General features: G+C 47.5%; 1 protein-coding gene across 1 annotated transcript; it reads right to left on the reverse strand.

Annotated features, from left to right (window-relative positions):
• Positions 1-3,175: 3,175 nt before the first annotated feature.
• Positions 3,176-8,827, reverse strand: ZFP36L1 (ZFP36 like 1 zinc finger CCCH-type). The gene is made up of 2 exons (XM_085627155.1): positions 8,537-8,827; positions 3,176-5,775 (listed from the first exon to the last, which is right to left on the reverse strand). Exons 1-2 carry the CDS (start codon positions 8,591-8,593, stop codon positions 4,804-4,806), a joined length of 1,029 nt encoding a protein of 342 aa, XP_085483281.1. The 5' UTR covers positions 8,594-8,827; the 3' UTR covers positions 3,176-4,803.
• Positions 8,828-14,638: the final 5,811 nt, after the last annotated feature.

The following is a 14,638-nucleotide window of genomic DNA, read 5'->3' on the forward strand; positions in this document are numbered from 1 at the left end:
CGGCGTTGAGCGTGGGAAAGGCATGGCGAATATTCACATAGTCAAGACCCTTTGTGGCGTGTCCAACATAGGCCCAGGAGAGCAGGGTGCAGGCCGCATTTCAAGGCTGTCCACTTAAGGCACCTACAACGAACCTGTTGAATGAGTGACATAACCTGGTCTTTTATGCTGAAAGTTTGGACTGTATCCGCCCCCGGGCCTGCTGTGCTGGACACCCCACCCCAAGTGCCTCAGAACAACCTCTGCACACTTCAATTTACACTTATTTTGGCGTTGTGCTTTCGTAGCTACACTGGAAGCATTTGGCCCGACGAAATAGTACATCTGCTCTGTGCACTTTGTATGCACCATGTCAATTCAATTGATGCGTTTGGGTGTTGGGGGCGGGGGAAAGGTGGATAACAAAGGGTAATTGGAGTACCCATGTATTTAGAAACCAGGTTGGGCTATCTAAAGGCAAGGCGTTGTATCCATGTCTTTAACCACACTCTTCTGCTGTACCACGTGCTGCTTAACAAAGGCAAGCCTGCACGCACAAGTACCGCCCTTAATTGCACTGCAATTGTGTGTAATTGTCGTGTTCGGAGCAATGGTTCTACCACACACCGAGCGGGGTGCGGCACGCTAGAGAGCGGTGTTCAGACTCCCCGCGTGGCATGCCTCCCCGAAAACTATGGGGGCTTCAAAAACAATTACCAATACCCACTACTTACTATAATCTCCCCCAAATATTTCCAGGCTTCGTGAAGCTGAACCACGCCAATCTGCACAAAAAACGTGTCAACAACCTTAGCCAGTGATGCAAAGCCAGCCAATGAAAATGAGGTTTCTGGACTCGTAATCAAGTCTTTGCTGGGAGTCAGCATAAGGCCTGTTGGCTTACAACGTAAGCCATAATGGAATTGTGCACGGCTGTAGGCGTGCAAGTTCATTAAACTAATAGGAAAATTAAAGATACCGGAGCAAAAAAAATATATATATATATATTTTGGGATAGTCCCTTTTTTGCAGTTCAGATTTGGATTTCTACAGCTCCTGGCCTGCACCCTTAGCTTGAAGTAAAAAAAAAAAAAGTGAACACCGGCTTAATTGTGGCAGACACTTAATTTAAAAGCGTCCAGAGTGCTTTATGTGCACAGTTATGACAAACACCTAAGAAATGTTAAATTATATCATTCTAACACCAAAACACCAATGATTCAAGGTGTGCACCACGCTGGGCCCAAGAGCCAGTCTCATGCTGAATCTTGGCATCACCTCAACATACAATAGGATTATTGCCTCAGCCTGCAGTTTCCTGCCCAGTTGACCTGGCCCTGGCACAGGATGGCTACAGATGGAAGGGACAGGAGGCCTCATGTATAGATTCGGCTGAAGATCACACATGGCAGGTTTGCACACCTCTAGTGTCTGCACTCCATAAGGCGCGAGCTAAAAACACACTGGTGCCCTGCTGCCAGACACCTACCGGTCCTTCCGTGTGGCCACCCAGCCGCCACCGATGGCCACTAGTCTGGGTCCAGGTCCACAAGACAAGGCCTTTACCCTGCTTGTCCAAATGCAGGGTCTCCTGGTAGCTATCAGTCCTTTAAGGCAGTGCCCCCCTTAAAACAAGTGTGCATGCACAGCACGGCGGACCCCTTGCCACCAGTCACACCGCTGCAAATGTCATCCCTGCCTTCAACCACGAGTAATCTGGTCACAAGTGAGACCTCTGCAGTGGCACAACCAGGAGCAGGTCAAGCAACCAGTAGACAGACTGGCATCCAAGCCAAGGCTTAAAAAGCAGAATATCTAGAGCTGTTCCAAGGGCCACCTAGTTGTGACATTAGATTCCCCACAACGTCACTGATTTGCACCAGTACACGGCTGCACTACTGCAATTCAAAGGACACTACTTCACTTTTTACAAGCCAAGTAGCGCCCTTCACGTAGAACAGCACAACCTCTTGTGCGGGTAGGTCACTTTTTAAATAAATCCCACTGTTTGAATACACTCTAAACTTGGTTAGAGATTGTGCCCACCCAGTGGAATCCAGGACGAGACACCACATAGGCATCCATATACAAAAGCACTAACCTGTTGCTTTGGACCACACCAGATTCCTGGAAGGGTTGGCGGGGGGGGGGGGGGGGGGGGGGGGGAGGTTAACTAACCAGCGTTGGAGGTGGATAATTAAATTAATATAGGAAATTATTCCTGGGGCTCGTGAAACGTATGTTTGACCTTGACAACACTGATGGGTTGTTAGAGATAAATACAGACACAGAAAAGTGTTCCAACAAGCGTCCAGAGTTAAAAGAAAAAGAAAAAAAAAAAAACACACACTCCTTAATGCAAACCTTTCAGCTCCATTCCACACGCTCAAGTGATTCCTCGCCTTAGTTCTCCTCTTGGCCAACAGAGGTCTCACTCAAGAGTAGCATTATGTTCAGTCCAGTCAGTGCAAAGAAAGCCAGCGTTCATGGCCAACCTTTGCCCCTTCATTTTGAAAGGTTTATAGGATTTTAGTAATTTTCCCTTTAAGAGTTTAATCCAACAATTGTACAGAAGTGCATGGGAAGGGCCTGGTTATAAGTCAAGAGGGCAATTTATGAACTGTATTGCCTACTTAAGCTGGATCATAAAGACTGAATTCTTAATGGGGCAGACTTGGAAAAGTGTGCGGCGCGTAGAGGTACCATCCCACAAAAGCAAACCCACATATGGAATTTGCTAGAAGACTGTGGCCATCTTGTCTCACAATTTGATGAGAAAGTTTAATCATTCCCAGTTTTGCAGCAAAGAGCAGCCTTCTGGCGCCAAGCCAAGTCTCATGATAATGCGAACGTCTAACTTAGTTGCAGTTCAACAATAAGTTGCAACTGAACGTAGTTTACAACGCTCACAAACGTGGGCACACTTTGGATCAATTGTAAATTTACAGAGGGTTTGTTGCCCAAAAAGCAGCTGCAGTGACACTTAATATAGGTATAATGCACCATGCATCTAAATCTAGGATGCAGGGAAGAGATTAACTTAAGGTGAAGGAAAACATGCCTCTGGGATCATTGGTAGGGTTTTGGTAAAGGCCTTTATCCACCATGCACGTTAACAAGAGCAGCATTCTTAATAAAACCTGCATGAGCAAGCAGTGAAAGAGTTTGAAGAAAGAAAAATAACAACTATCCAGCGTTCTTGAAAAACATGGGGTTTATTGATTTAAACTGCAAACAGTCGTAACAAAAAGCTTTCTCTTAAACTCACACAAAGGAAAAATGTAGTGAACAGTAACAGGGAAAAAAATACATTCATGTTTTGCTTCTTATGGCGCCAGTCACGTTCACCTCTACAGGGAAATTTCCAAACTTGGAAAAAAGGAACGTAAAGACAGGATACTGCGGTTTGGAATGTCTTCAAAATTAGGCACTTTTAGTCCATCAAGGATTTCTTCCCCCAAAGAAGCTATACAAAAAAAAAAAACTAATGTCTCGTGCACTGTTTTACAGCACAGCTTACATACATTCTACAGCTCAGTTGTAAGCGGCCTAGGACCGACAACAGGGAGGGAAAACATACATAAATTTATATATAAGGCAGTAACCACATTAACTCAATTTGCAGTCCAACACAATGGCGGCAGAAGAGGATAGGGGCGACAAAAAAACCTAAAAATAAATAAATCCAACACGGTTTTCGCATTTTTTTAAATTAATTTTCATTGTTTTTTAAAAATAAAATAACCAAAAGTGTAGTTACAAAAAAGTCATTGTAGTATAATATATTAAACTGTGGGGAGGAGGGAAGGAAAAAAAGACACTTCACAATCTTAAGATTAATATGGAAGATCATAATTTAAACATAAAAGAATATATTCTATGGATTCAGCAATCCCGATAAATATGAACACAATTACAAAAAAAAAAAAAGCATATGTTCGGCAATAAATACGTTTTGATAAGTTAAATAAGCTTTTTTATATTGTTGTGCAGTGACAAGCAAAATTTGTTCTCCAATTTTGTTTTTGAAAGTTATACAAAATTAAAAACCCAGGGGAAAAAAAAAGAAAAGTTGGCGCGAGTGCTCTAAAGATTGGCCTAAAAGTATTCTAGAGCATACCATTAAAGCTGTCTTTCTAATGGAACTTGTTTACATTTTTCACATGGAATGAACCGCCCATCCACCCGCCCCCTCCCACCTTTTTTTCATAATGAGATCACATGTCTACATGGGCATATTTGTAGCACCAAAAGTCTGAGTCTTAACTCCATTCTGGCTGTCTCCCTTCCTACCCCCCACCCCACATTCATCATTTAGTCCACACTTGAGTCAACAATTCCAAATCCATCCACAGCTTTGATTTCTCTCTTGCAGACCAGGCAAGACATGTCCGAAAAACAGGGAGTTGAAGATTAGGTGGAGGAGAAAGAGGGCTGTCCACATACCAACACCACCACTAGACTTGGCAGAAACAAGGCCTTACATAGAGAGAGGGTAGTGGCAAAAGAAGACAACGTATCATCATGGCCAGTAGAGGGCGCTGCTGTTCAGGTACTTCCCTGCACTCTTCTTTTCAAGTGCATGCTGGCGCCCACTAGCGCTGAAGAGGTAAAGTTGTCCCACCAAGAAAGTCTAATAAAGGCACTAATTGTTTTTTTTTTGTAAACCATTTTTGTTGCTGGTGTTGACACAATTTGGCACTTGCGTTTCAGGCCTCAGGCAGGTGGACCAATCTCAGCTTCTAACCCCCTCAACAAAGATCAGTTCAGCTTAATTAACATTGTAATGGGAAAAAAGGCGGGAAGAGTAGCAGGAAGGCAGTTTTAGTCGTCGGAGATGGAGAGTCTGCTGAAGATGGGAAGGCGCCTGTTGGAATCGAGGGTTGGCGAATCGGAGCCGCTGTTGCTGCTGGAGCTGCTCAGGTATCCTTCCTGGTCAGAAAGGGAGCCCTGGGGACTGGGAGGAGAGTCAAACATCTGGGGGGACTGAGACATGGGCCGGAAAAGAAAGGAAGTTGGGGAGCCAGGCAAATTGGAGGATCCCAGAGGCAACTGCATGCCCATGCTGGGGGCAAACAGGCTGGCCAGCTCCTGGCTTGAGAAGGTAAAAGGGTTGCTGGCGCAGTTGGGAGAGTTGAGGAGGTCTTCGGTACTGAGGGCTGGTGGCGGTGTGATGGAGGTAGGGCTGTCCAGCAGCCCATTGGCGGTGGGGAAGCCAGCAAAGCTGAAGCTATGCTGGAGCCGAGGCCTGTCCAGCTTGGAGTTGGAGAGGGAGAAGGGCATCTGATCCCGGCTGGACACCTGGCGCCTCTCTTCTGCATTGTGGATGAAATGGCACCTAGGCCCATAGGGGCAAAATCCGATTGTGTGGAATGTGCGACAGAGCTCTGTCTTGTACTTGGGGTGGCGGGTCAGGCTGCGCAACTCGTGGATGCCGTGGGCAAATTGGCACTTGTCGCCGTACTTACAGGCACCGTTCTCCTCGAAGGGCCGGCATAGCTCTGTCTTGTAGCGGCTGGAGTTGACCTGGCCACCAGGCTTCTGCAGCAGTCGCTCACCGTTCTCCGAGAAGGAGCGGTCGCGGAACTTGTTCTCCTTGTTGCCCATAGTGGTGGAGCAGGGCTCCATCTTGAGGCTGTTGAGAAACTGGTTCTGGTTGAACTTGGGCAGCGTGACAGAGTGCCTCCTCGGGAAGCCCACCATGGCTGGTGTCCCCACAGCCTTCCTGTCCAGCAGAGAGAGGTTGTTGTTCGTAGGGTTCATGATGTTGTTGTTATAGTTGATCATTTTATTGCTCTGCAGAAGGGGAGAAAAGTAAACAATAGTAAGAAACAACTTAAGCCTGCAACACCCAACACACCTCAAACCATACACAAAACCAAACAGAACTCACAATTAAAATACCACTTGAAAACATAACCAGTGCCAACTCATCACATCAAGGTGTAAACCACTCCTATGCCAAGATATTTTTACATTGTTCTTCTGTCAGGAGGAGTTTGCTGGTCAGGCATACAAGTCACCTCCATTACAAAGTTTTAGGAAAGTGAAGAGATTGAACCATTTTAGGGGGTTTAAGGTTGAAAAAGATAGTTATCCTACTCAAATAATTGAAGGGACTGTTGAGTGGAAGGAGGGTCACAACTAAAATGCAGGGTGCTGACAGTCACAACACAAAAACGGCAACCCCCCCCCCCCCCCCCCCCACAAAATAGAGAAAATTAGAGCAAAACTTGTTTCTACAGGCTCAAGCTGCCATCCTGGTGGTTTTAAGTCCATATAATAAACTTCTACAACCCAATAGTTCAAATACCCATGTGCCAGATCTTTCTCCAAATCATGCATCATCTCCTACATCTCACGGACTACGAGGAAAAGGGTTACACCTGGAGTCAGACTGAAAGAAAAGCCCAGCACGGAGGTGTGTCTGGGGAGTCCTGGGTGATGGCCTGTACCCCAAGAGGAGTAGTGGACATAAGTAACCACATGTCAATTCGGGTTTCCACTTAAGTGAGGGCTTTTGCCAAAAAGGGTCTTTCCTTGACTGTGTGACCACTGTAATCTGGCCTTGTAAACAAAATCCACATTAGATCCCAATTAAAGCATACAACTTTCTTAGGGTCAGCCTCATATTCTTATCCCCAAATCGTGAAAATTGAAACCATATTTAAGATCAAGGACTCTGCCTACCCCACCCAAAGGGAGAGAGACATACCTCCTCTGTGCAACACCCATCAACCAGAACTAAAGTCCACATTTAAAGACGTTAGAGATAAGTCAGAGTGCAACTAGAACAAAGGGCTGGCCAGTGATAGAGCAGGAAGCAGTGCCAGTGTGTGTGCGCGTGTGAACTGTACCAATGGCGCCCAGGGGAAGGGAGCTGTGTGCATGCCACCACACAAACGACCAATCACTCCAAAGGATCACCAGCCTCCAAGACCAACAGAACAGTTACATACCGTAAACCACATTTAGCAGCAATGTGCTGATGAAAGCTGGCCTTTAAAACTTTCCTGAATAGCCTGTACGGATTTCTACCAAATATTGAAAAACATGCGTTTTTGTTTTTAAACACAAACCCCGAGAGTGGACTCGTGGTACAGTTTTCGGATTATCAAGAAGGAGAACAGTACAAATCTATCAAGAAAAGCATTCGCTAGCATGAACCCCGAGAAAAAGGTTGTTTTTCTGGGGCCAGTTGGCAGCCCCTGGGACATTTTACACTAAACTCCATAAAGGCAGTGATTCGTGGGAGCGAGGGGTGGCAAGAGACTAGAGTGCCTGCACGCGGTGACATTACATAGATGCCACAGATATGGTGGGGTGCATTTGTTAAGGGGAGGTGTGTGTACCTTTAGGTATAAATTACTGTGACTACTTACAATCCCTCACTCTCCTCCTGTTCATAGTTAAAAGGCAAACCCCTTTCCAAAGTCACCCTGAAAACGAACATTCTAATACCTTTATAGAGTGTTATGTGCGTGCTTGTGGAAACTGCAGCCCGCATTAAACACAAAAACCAAGCCTAAATGAATCATTTGTCTCAAAGTTTCCGAGCAGCAGACAAGAAGCTGCTGGTAAAATCAAACACAAAACCTCTTCCTGTCTCTCTAATACTAGTTCATTAACACCCTCTACAAACTTGCAAAAAATGTGAGTCCTGTCGGGTGTTTCACCAGCAAAAAGGAACAAGTACTACTGCGTACAATAACACCCCCACTGCAAGATTTAAAACTTAATGCCACGAGTTTAGAAATTAGCAAAGTGATACCAATTTCAAGTGGGAAGTATAAAAAAAATTTTTTTTTTTTAAAACCACACTGCAGAAAGTGGTAGATACATTACATTAAAAACACAACAGAAAAACAGTCATAAACCTCACAAATGAACCATGAGGTTTACTGGGAAACCAAGTTTAGGACAGACAAATAAAGCTGGCATATTTTCATATCGACATAACCGGGTTGTCGTTCAAAAAACAAAGTTAACTCCACACCAGGGAAAAATAGCCCAAGAGTTCCAATTAGGATGATACAAGTACTAGCACAACGATACTATCGTCACCAACAAAACGGCAAAAGATGAACAAATATAGTATAATATGCGGTAAAATATAAAACACACTTTCTCTAACTTGTAGGAAGAATCGGTATGGGGGCATTTTTAGTTTGAAATATTCAACAACCCCGTGTGACAATTTAGGCTCCAACTAGTAACAAGCAAAGTTTGTAAAAACTAAATTAAGGCATTTTAAAAGTGCGCCTATTTTGTAACGTACGTCTCTACATCTCAAAGATACTTTTAAACGGTTTGTGTACGGCAAAGAAATCCGGCTCCTATACCATTAGGAGTTAAGACAACCAAGTCATTTACAGTGCTTAGAAGTGCGATATATAGTTGTATACATATATAACACTTAACTTCCTACAGACGTGTCATGGGCGGAACGTCCACGCTGGTAACATGAAAAACAGAACGGTAAAGCCACTCAGTCCAGTTTAAGAACAAACAAAAATCCTACGTTTAGGGCTCAAAGTGCATTTAAAGTTTTGTTTACCTTGCATAAAACTTCGCTGAGGTCGAAGATGGTGGGCGACATCAAGGCCGTGGACATGTCTGCGTTAATTTTACTCTCAAAACAATAACTTAAAAAATACAATATATATATAAAAATAAGAAAATCACAGTGTTGGGGGGAGGGGGGGTGACGGCCACAGGATCCAGCTTCCCCTTTTCCTCCGGTGCTTTTTTTGCTGTAAATTCCTCCCCTTAGTCCAGCGATTGCCTGGGACTCTTAGCAAAGCTCCCAGGCTCTGCTTAAAAGCCAACTTATAAAGTTTCGAGTCTTGACGAGGGCGGGGCTTTAACGCATTTAAATGAGGAAGGAGGCAAAGGGGAGCGACGAAAAAAAAAAAAGTGACTGACAGCAGAGGGCTGAATCACCCACCGCACTCTCAAAAGGAGAATACAAAATAAAAATAAAACACAGAAACATACACACGCGTGCATTAAAAAAATATAGTCATGGCACGACTGTTTTTAACTTTGAAACCTTTTTTTCCCCTTTCCCTTCTAACCAAAGAAGTTGCGTCCACAGTGTGAAAAGGGTTGCATATGCAAGCAATGGGTCTTTAATTTATTCCACCCACTGTCCTATCTGCCATTTGGGGAGAAGGCGGGAACTTTTTTTTGCAGTTAAAGGAAAAAAAAAAAAGGGGAAGAAGAATAGAGTTCGGCTTCTGCTGTGCCCTTTAATTCACATTTGCTTTCCTCGCGGACCTTGCTAGATCTCTCCTCTTATCCCTTCCTATGTTCTTATTTCCACTTTTATTGTTTTCTTTGAGTTTTGGACATGCTTCTCCCGACCGCCATTTGCCACTGCAGTAATCGAGTTCATTTATTTTTCTATATGAAGGAAGCACAGAAGTCATCAAATTCCTGAAACTGGACGTTTCGTATAACCTTTTTGGTTATGGCTTCTTTCGAAGTTGTTTTAAGTATGCTTGAGTTCCTGCAGAAGAGGATGTGTGTGTGACAAACGTGGATTTATTTCGAGTTTTAAGCCAAAAGTGGCTCAAGATTTCTTCATTTTATTTTTTTTCCAATTTGTATTTATTTTTTTACGGACGTTTACTAGCAATAAGGTTCGCCGCACTTTCTTTTGTCCAACGAACTAGCCTCTCCGGTTAAGGGGTAGGGGAGATCGGAGAAACCTTTACGGATATTTCTGCAACAATATGGGTATTTTTCAACAGTTAAGTAAAACGCATGCATGATTTCCTTAAAGTCAACCAGCTGGGCCCCTTCATGTCGACACCCCGTCAATGGAAGCTCGAAACATTCGTATGAACCCATATGCTTTGACGCCTCGTTTTATGGGGATGACTTTAACTGTGGACTTAAGTGTTGCGGCAGTCAATGTTCTTAACTGGGTGATTGCGCGCTTTGCACCTTGAAGGTGCTAGTCTGTGCAGTTTCAAGTTGTTGTGCAGTCTCACGTTGTTGTTTGTAGCTCGGGCTTTGCACCTTGAAGGTGCTAGTCTGTGCAGTCTCACGTTGTTTGTAGCCCTGGTTCGGCTGTCACCCCCCCCCCCCCCCCGAAAGCAGCAGATGTCCCCTTTCACTACTCTTTGCAGCCCTTTAGCTCTACCTCCCACCCCCCTTCCGGGAAAGAGGGTTTGTTTATTGTTTTTATTTCCTTGGGGGTGCTCACTTTTAGAGCGGGGCTCCCCCCTTTCCTGTTTGCAAGAAAGGCCATGTATATCTCCTCCCCTAATCTTTTAGAATTCTTTTCACTCCTTGTTGCAACCCAAGACGATTGTCCCCCTCCCCCACCCTGAATATTCTTTATATAAAAAAAACTTTACTTGTTGCACTCCTTTACAGCCCCCCCCCCCCCCCAAAAGATTAAAGCATGTCTTTTTTTTCTGTAAACCTATTAAAGATTTTTTTTTTTTATGCTCGCTCCGTCCGCCTATCCTCTTTTTGGCGGGATTTGAAGCTAGGGTAACGCCTCCCTGGGACGCATGGAGTGGAAACGTGCCAGTGGGTCTGTTGTTTGGTTTAAATACATATCCCCTGGATCGCCTTAATTCGCATCAGAAAGTAACAAGTGTGCAACGGGGGAGGGGTTAAGCCCCCACCGCTACCTAGGAGGGGGGAGGAAGAGACGGGTAATGCTAGTGGCCAGTGCAGAAAGGTACAACTGAAAAGAAAGCATCAGAAAACTGCATTACGGCTGTACAGTCATTCCCACTTGTTTTTTGACTACTTTCAGAAAAGAGAGAAAAAAAATAGATATATTTGACCCAGGTACTAAAAAAAAAAGTAGTTCTCTCTCCCCGTCCGCACACGTTTTCCAGTTGACGGTTGGCTGCTTCTCCTAAAGACGTGGGGGAGGGCAGCCTAAAGTTGTTTAGCCTAAAGTTGTTTAGCATTGAAGAAAAAAAATCCAATCCAAGCATGTGTTAAAATGGAACAAAGTGCACTTCTCCCACCCCCGTGACACACTTATGAGGAAACATACTCGCGCATTCGTTTTTAGTTCATAAACCTATGTCATTTTTTTTTTCTTTTCCTGTTTTGAGACACCTCGGAGGGTGTTGCAACAGGCTGCAGGGCTTTGCACAAATACTGGGAGTCGAGGCGCACACACAGAGCAGTTCAGGAAATCACGAGGCGCATCTAGAAACCGTGTGACGAAGAAACTGTAGTTTACTACTGTCAATAAGTTACAAAAATCGTAGTTAAAACGATTGCACATTACGCGTAGTAAAGCGCCAACCTCAAAACTCGACAGAAATCGTGATCACAAAAATCTGAAAATCCCCGGACATACACTGGGATTGTCAGTGACCTTCATTTTACAGAGCGTTAAACGTAGTGAGGGTGTTGCAGCCTGGTGGTGAGTTGTGGTTGCACTGCCGCCGGCGGCAGACTGTACTTCACAGGAGCTATGAGCTGAAACGTGTCAGGCACAGCACTGGTTCAGGCTGGTTCGCCATCGACTGGCTCCATTGTTCAACCCCTGCGCCGGATTTTCATGTTGTGCTGCTTTCGAGAGGTCTGTACTCAGTGATTTATCTACCACCACTCCACCCCCCCACCCCCCCACCAAGCATGTTCTCGGTGAAAGAAGGGAGGGGGAGATGCACGTGTCAGATCCAATCGAGTTTCCAAAAGTAATGTGTCTTAAGCGGCATTAACATTGCACGCGCTAAAGTGTCGTCTTTCCAACAGGACTTGTTTTAGGGGGGAGCACATATGCCGTCGTTCAATTTAATTCTGTATTGTGAGGATTAAGGAAAATAGGCTCGTATTCAGCGCTAGCCTTTCGGGGCTATTGGCACCCTGCAGTGACCATCTGGAAAATTATGGATTTATTTCCCGCCGGTATGTTGATGGGCTATTAGGGCGCCAGCACGGGCCGGGGGATTTGCAGTGTGCAGTAATCCACACGATGTTTATTGACTTCAAAGGCCATCACCCGTCGGAGCAGTGCCCTCTGTAAACAACAGATGCAGCAACCTACTGCCCGCTCCCAGGGAATGCGAAGCTTTTGGCGCGCAAGACTTTTCCAGCGGATGGAAAATGTGCATACATTACAAATTAAGCAGTGGAGACCTCTACCCAGGTGCTCGCTTCTCTACGGTATACATAATACCATGGAAGCAATAAGTACGCGTGCAATTTATTGCAAATATTTATGATGGTAACTACAAACCCCATAATGCAGTTGGCTGAAACGTCGTTATCTGTAGTTTCTTATATACGCTTCTTAACCCACCGCACTGGGGCCACGTGATAGTGGCACACTTGGAGTCTATCAAGGTACGTCCGTGCTCTCCACCAAGGAGCGCTCTGTGTTCCTCACACGTGCTTAGAAGCCTTGCTGATCACATACATGTAGAGGTATGGGCACACTCGTGTAGGACACTGCATGTAGGTAGCAATCGCGGACAAAGGCCGCTCCTTGTGTTGACTAAACACAAAAAGGTACGACCGTTTCGTTACCTATAATTGCCACTTTTCTAAAACAGTGTTTTTAGGTGCAAATGTTGTTAACTTCACCAGTCCTAAAGCAAGACCACTGAAGTGCACGGGACATGCGGCTCTATTTAAGACAGAAGGGCCTGACCAGCAAAATGTAAACATTTTAGGAACCAGGAGGGGTGGGCCCTTAGGAGTCAGGATGGGTGGCAACCTGAGCTGGCCTTGCTACCCCACCGCCCCGAGGCCAGCTTGGCCCGCCCCTCTTCTCGTTTGAGACCTCCTTCCCAGGAGTACAGCGCGTCTTCACAACACATCACAGTTAACAGGGAGTATTACAGCCGAGCACATGAAAGGCCCAGCGCGCTCCAGCTAGCCACACGTGCTCCGCTGCACTGCTGACAGATAAATGCAGTGCTCAACCCATGCACTAGTGAGAATGCCCGTTTGCTTGTGAAACATGAAATGGAGCTATTATTTTTTGCCACTGGCCATGCAAACATTTTTGCACCAGCTTAAAACCTGAGGATGGCAGTTACCAACCCCATCCAAGCATGCAAAGTAGCGATTTTCTGAAACATATCGTGCAGTGGTCCAGTAAACAGGACTCTTGTGAACTGGGCCTTAGTTTCACAAGAAGAAAAACCACAGATTACTGCGTCATCAAGGACATAGCCTTCCAGTCCATTTATTCCTTCTACAAAGGATTGTGATGAACTGCAACTACCAGAATGGGAGCCTGGGGGGCAGCCGAGCACCGCGAGGTCTGCCGCCCGGGCAGGTTGGGAGGGGGGAGAGGGGGGCGTGGCCGAACGGCCATTTTGTAAATAATTGGGCTACATTTGAAGGATAGCCCAAATGTAGCCCAAATCCAGGGGTAGTAGCCCAAGGGGTATATATACAAAACGCGCGATTCCCAGCCACCATTTTAGGCTTGGTGACCTGGTGGCTGGGTGCGCTAGTTAAAGTTTTTCTGGTGTATTATTAGGCGTGAGTAAGGAGTTTGACACGTACCTGGCGGCATGTCTTGCGGCGACTATCGCGTCCTGGAGGCTATTCGGTTGTTGAGCGAGGCGGGGAGGATGGACTTGCTGGTGCAGGAGGCCAATTGGACGAAGCGCCCGGCGAGGCGCGCGTCCGCGGGGGTGGCGGCCGCCGTCGCGGCTTGTTCGCCACCCGGGAGTCCGTTGAGGAGAGCGGTGAGTGACAGGGGCAGCGCATATGTCAGGAGCGCTGCCCCGGGGTCAGCGTGTGTGGAGGAGGGGAGCGAGACGGGACTGGAGTTGGGGAGGGGGCGGGGACGAGCGACGCGACGGGGGAAGGCTCCGGCCGCCTACCAGGCGAGGCCTAGATCGTACGCGGGCCGCTCCGGAAGCCGGGGAGCGTCCGTTTCCAGGGCGACGGCGAGAGGCTGCTCGGCGGAGGGCCTGACGATGACGCGGGGAGGATCGCGGAGCGCGCGGGGGCGGGGAGAACACGTGGAGGAGGACGAGGAGCTGGGGGAAGGTCCCGGGGGGAGCGCGCAGTGCGGGGGGATATCGGGGGCCGGGTCAGCGCGGAGGCGCGCGGCCCCCTGGTCGGAAGGCTCGGTATTGGGGAGTGTGGGGGGGCGGGGGGGGGCAGGCGGCTCGGGCACGGATCGACCGGTCAGCCAGACGGTGGGGGGTCAGGGGAGGGGGGGGAGCGCGGCTTTCAGTGGGGTGGCGATCGCGCTGGGCCATGTGGCGGCTGGGGGGGAAACGGGGAGGGGCGGGGGGGGGTTTGACGCGAGCACCTGGGAGAGGGGCAGGGGCGCGGGGGGGCGCACTGTCAGAGAGTGGGAGCAGGTAGGGGGGGCCCTGGAGGGGGAAGCAGCAGGGGGAGAATCCCCAGTGCTATTCGAGTCGGAGGGCAGTGAGAGGGACTGGGGAGGCCTGGATATCTTTGAGTCCTGGGCAGAGGGGTTGGCGGGGGTTGGGGGCGTCAGAGCGGGGGAGACGGCAGGGAGGGGGGAGGGGTGTGGGGGGGGTGGCGCGGTCGGAGGGGAGTCGAGCGGGCACGGGGTGAGATGGAGTGGACAGGGGGAGGGGAGCGACGGGGACGAGGGTGAGGGGGAGGACGACGACGGGGCGGATTTGAGCGCGGTGGGTAAGGCGTGGGTCGCGGAGTCGTCGGGGGCTGGCAAGCGGGG

This window comes from Triturus cristatus, chromosome 9 (genome assembly GCF_964204655.1).
Source record: "Triturus cristatus chromosome 9, aTriCri1.1, whole genome shotgun sequence".
NCBI classification, from domain to species: Eukaryota; Metazoa; Chordata; class Amphibia; order Caudata; family Salamandridae; genus Triturus; species Triturus cristatus.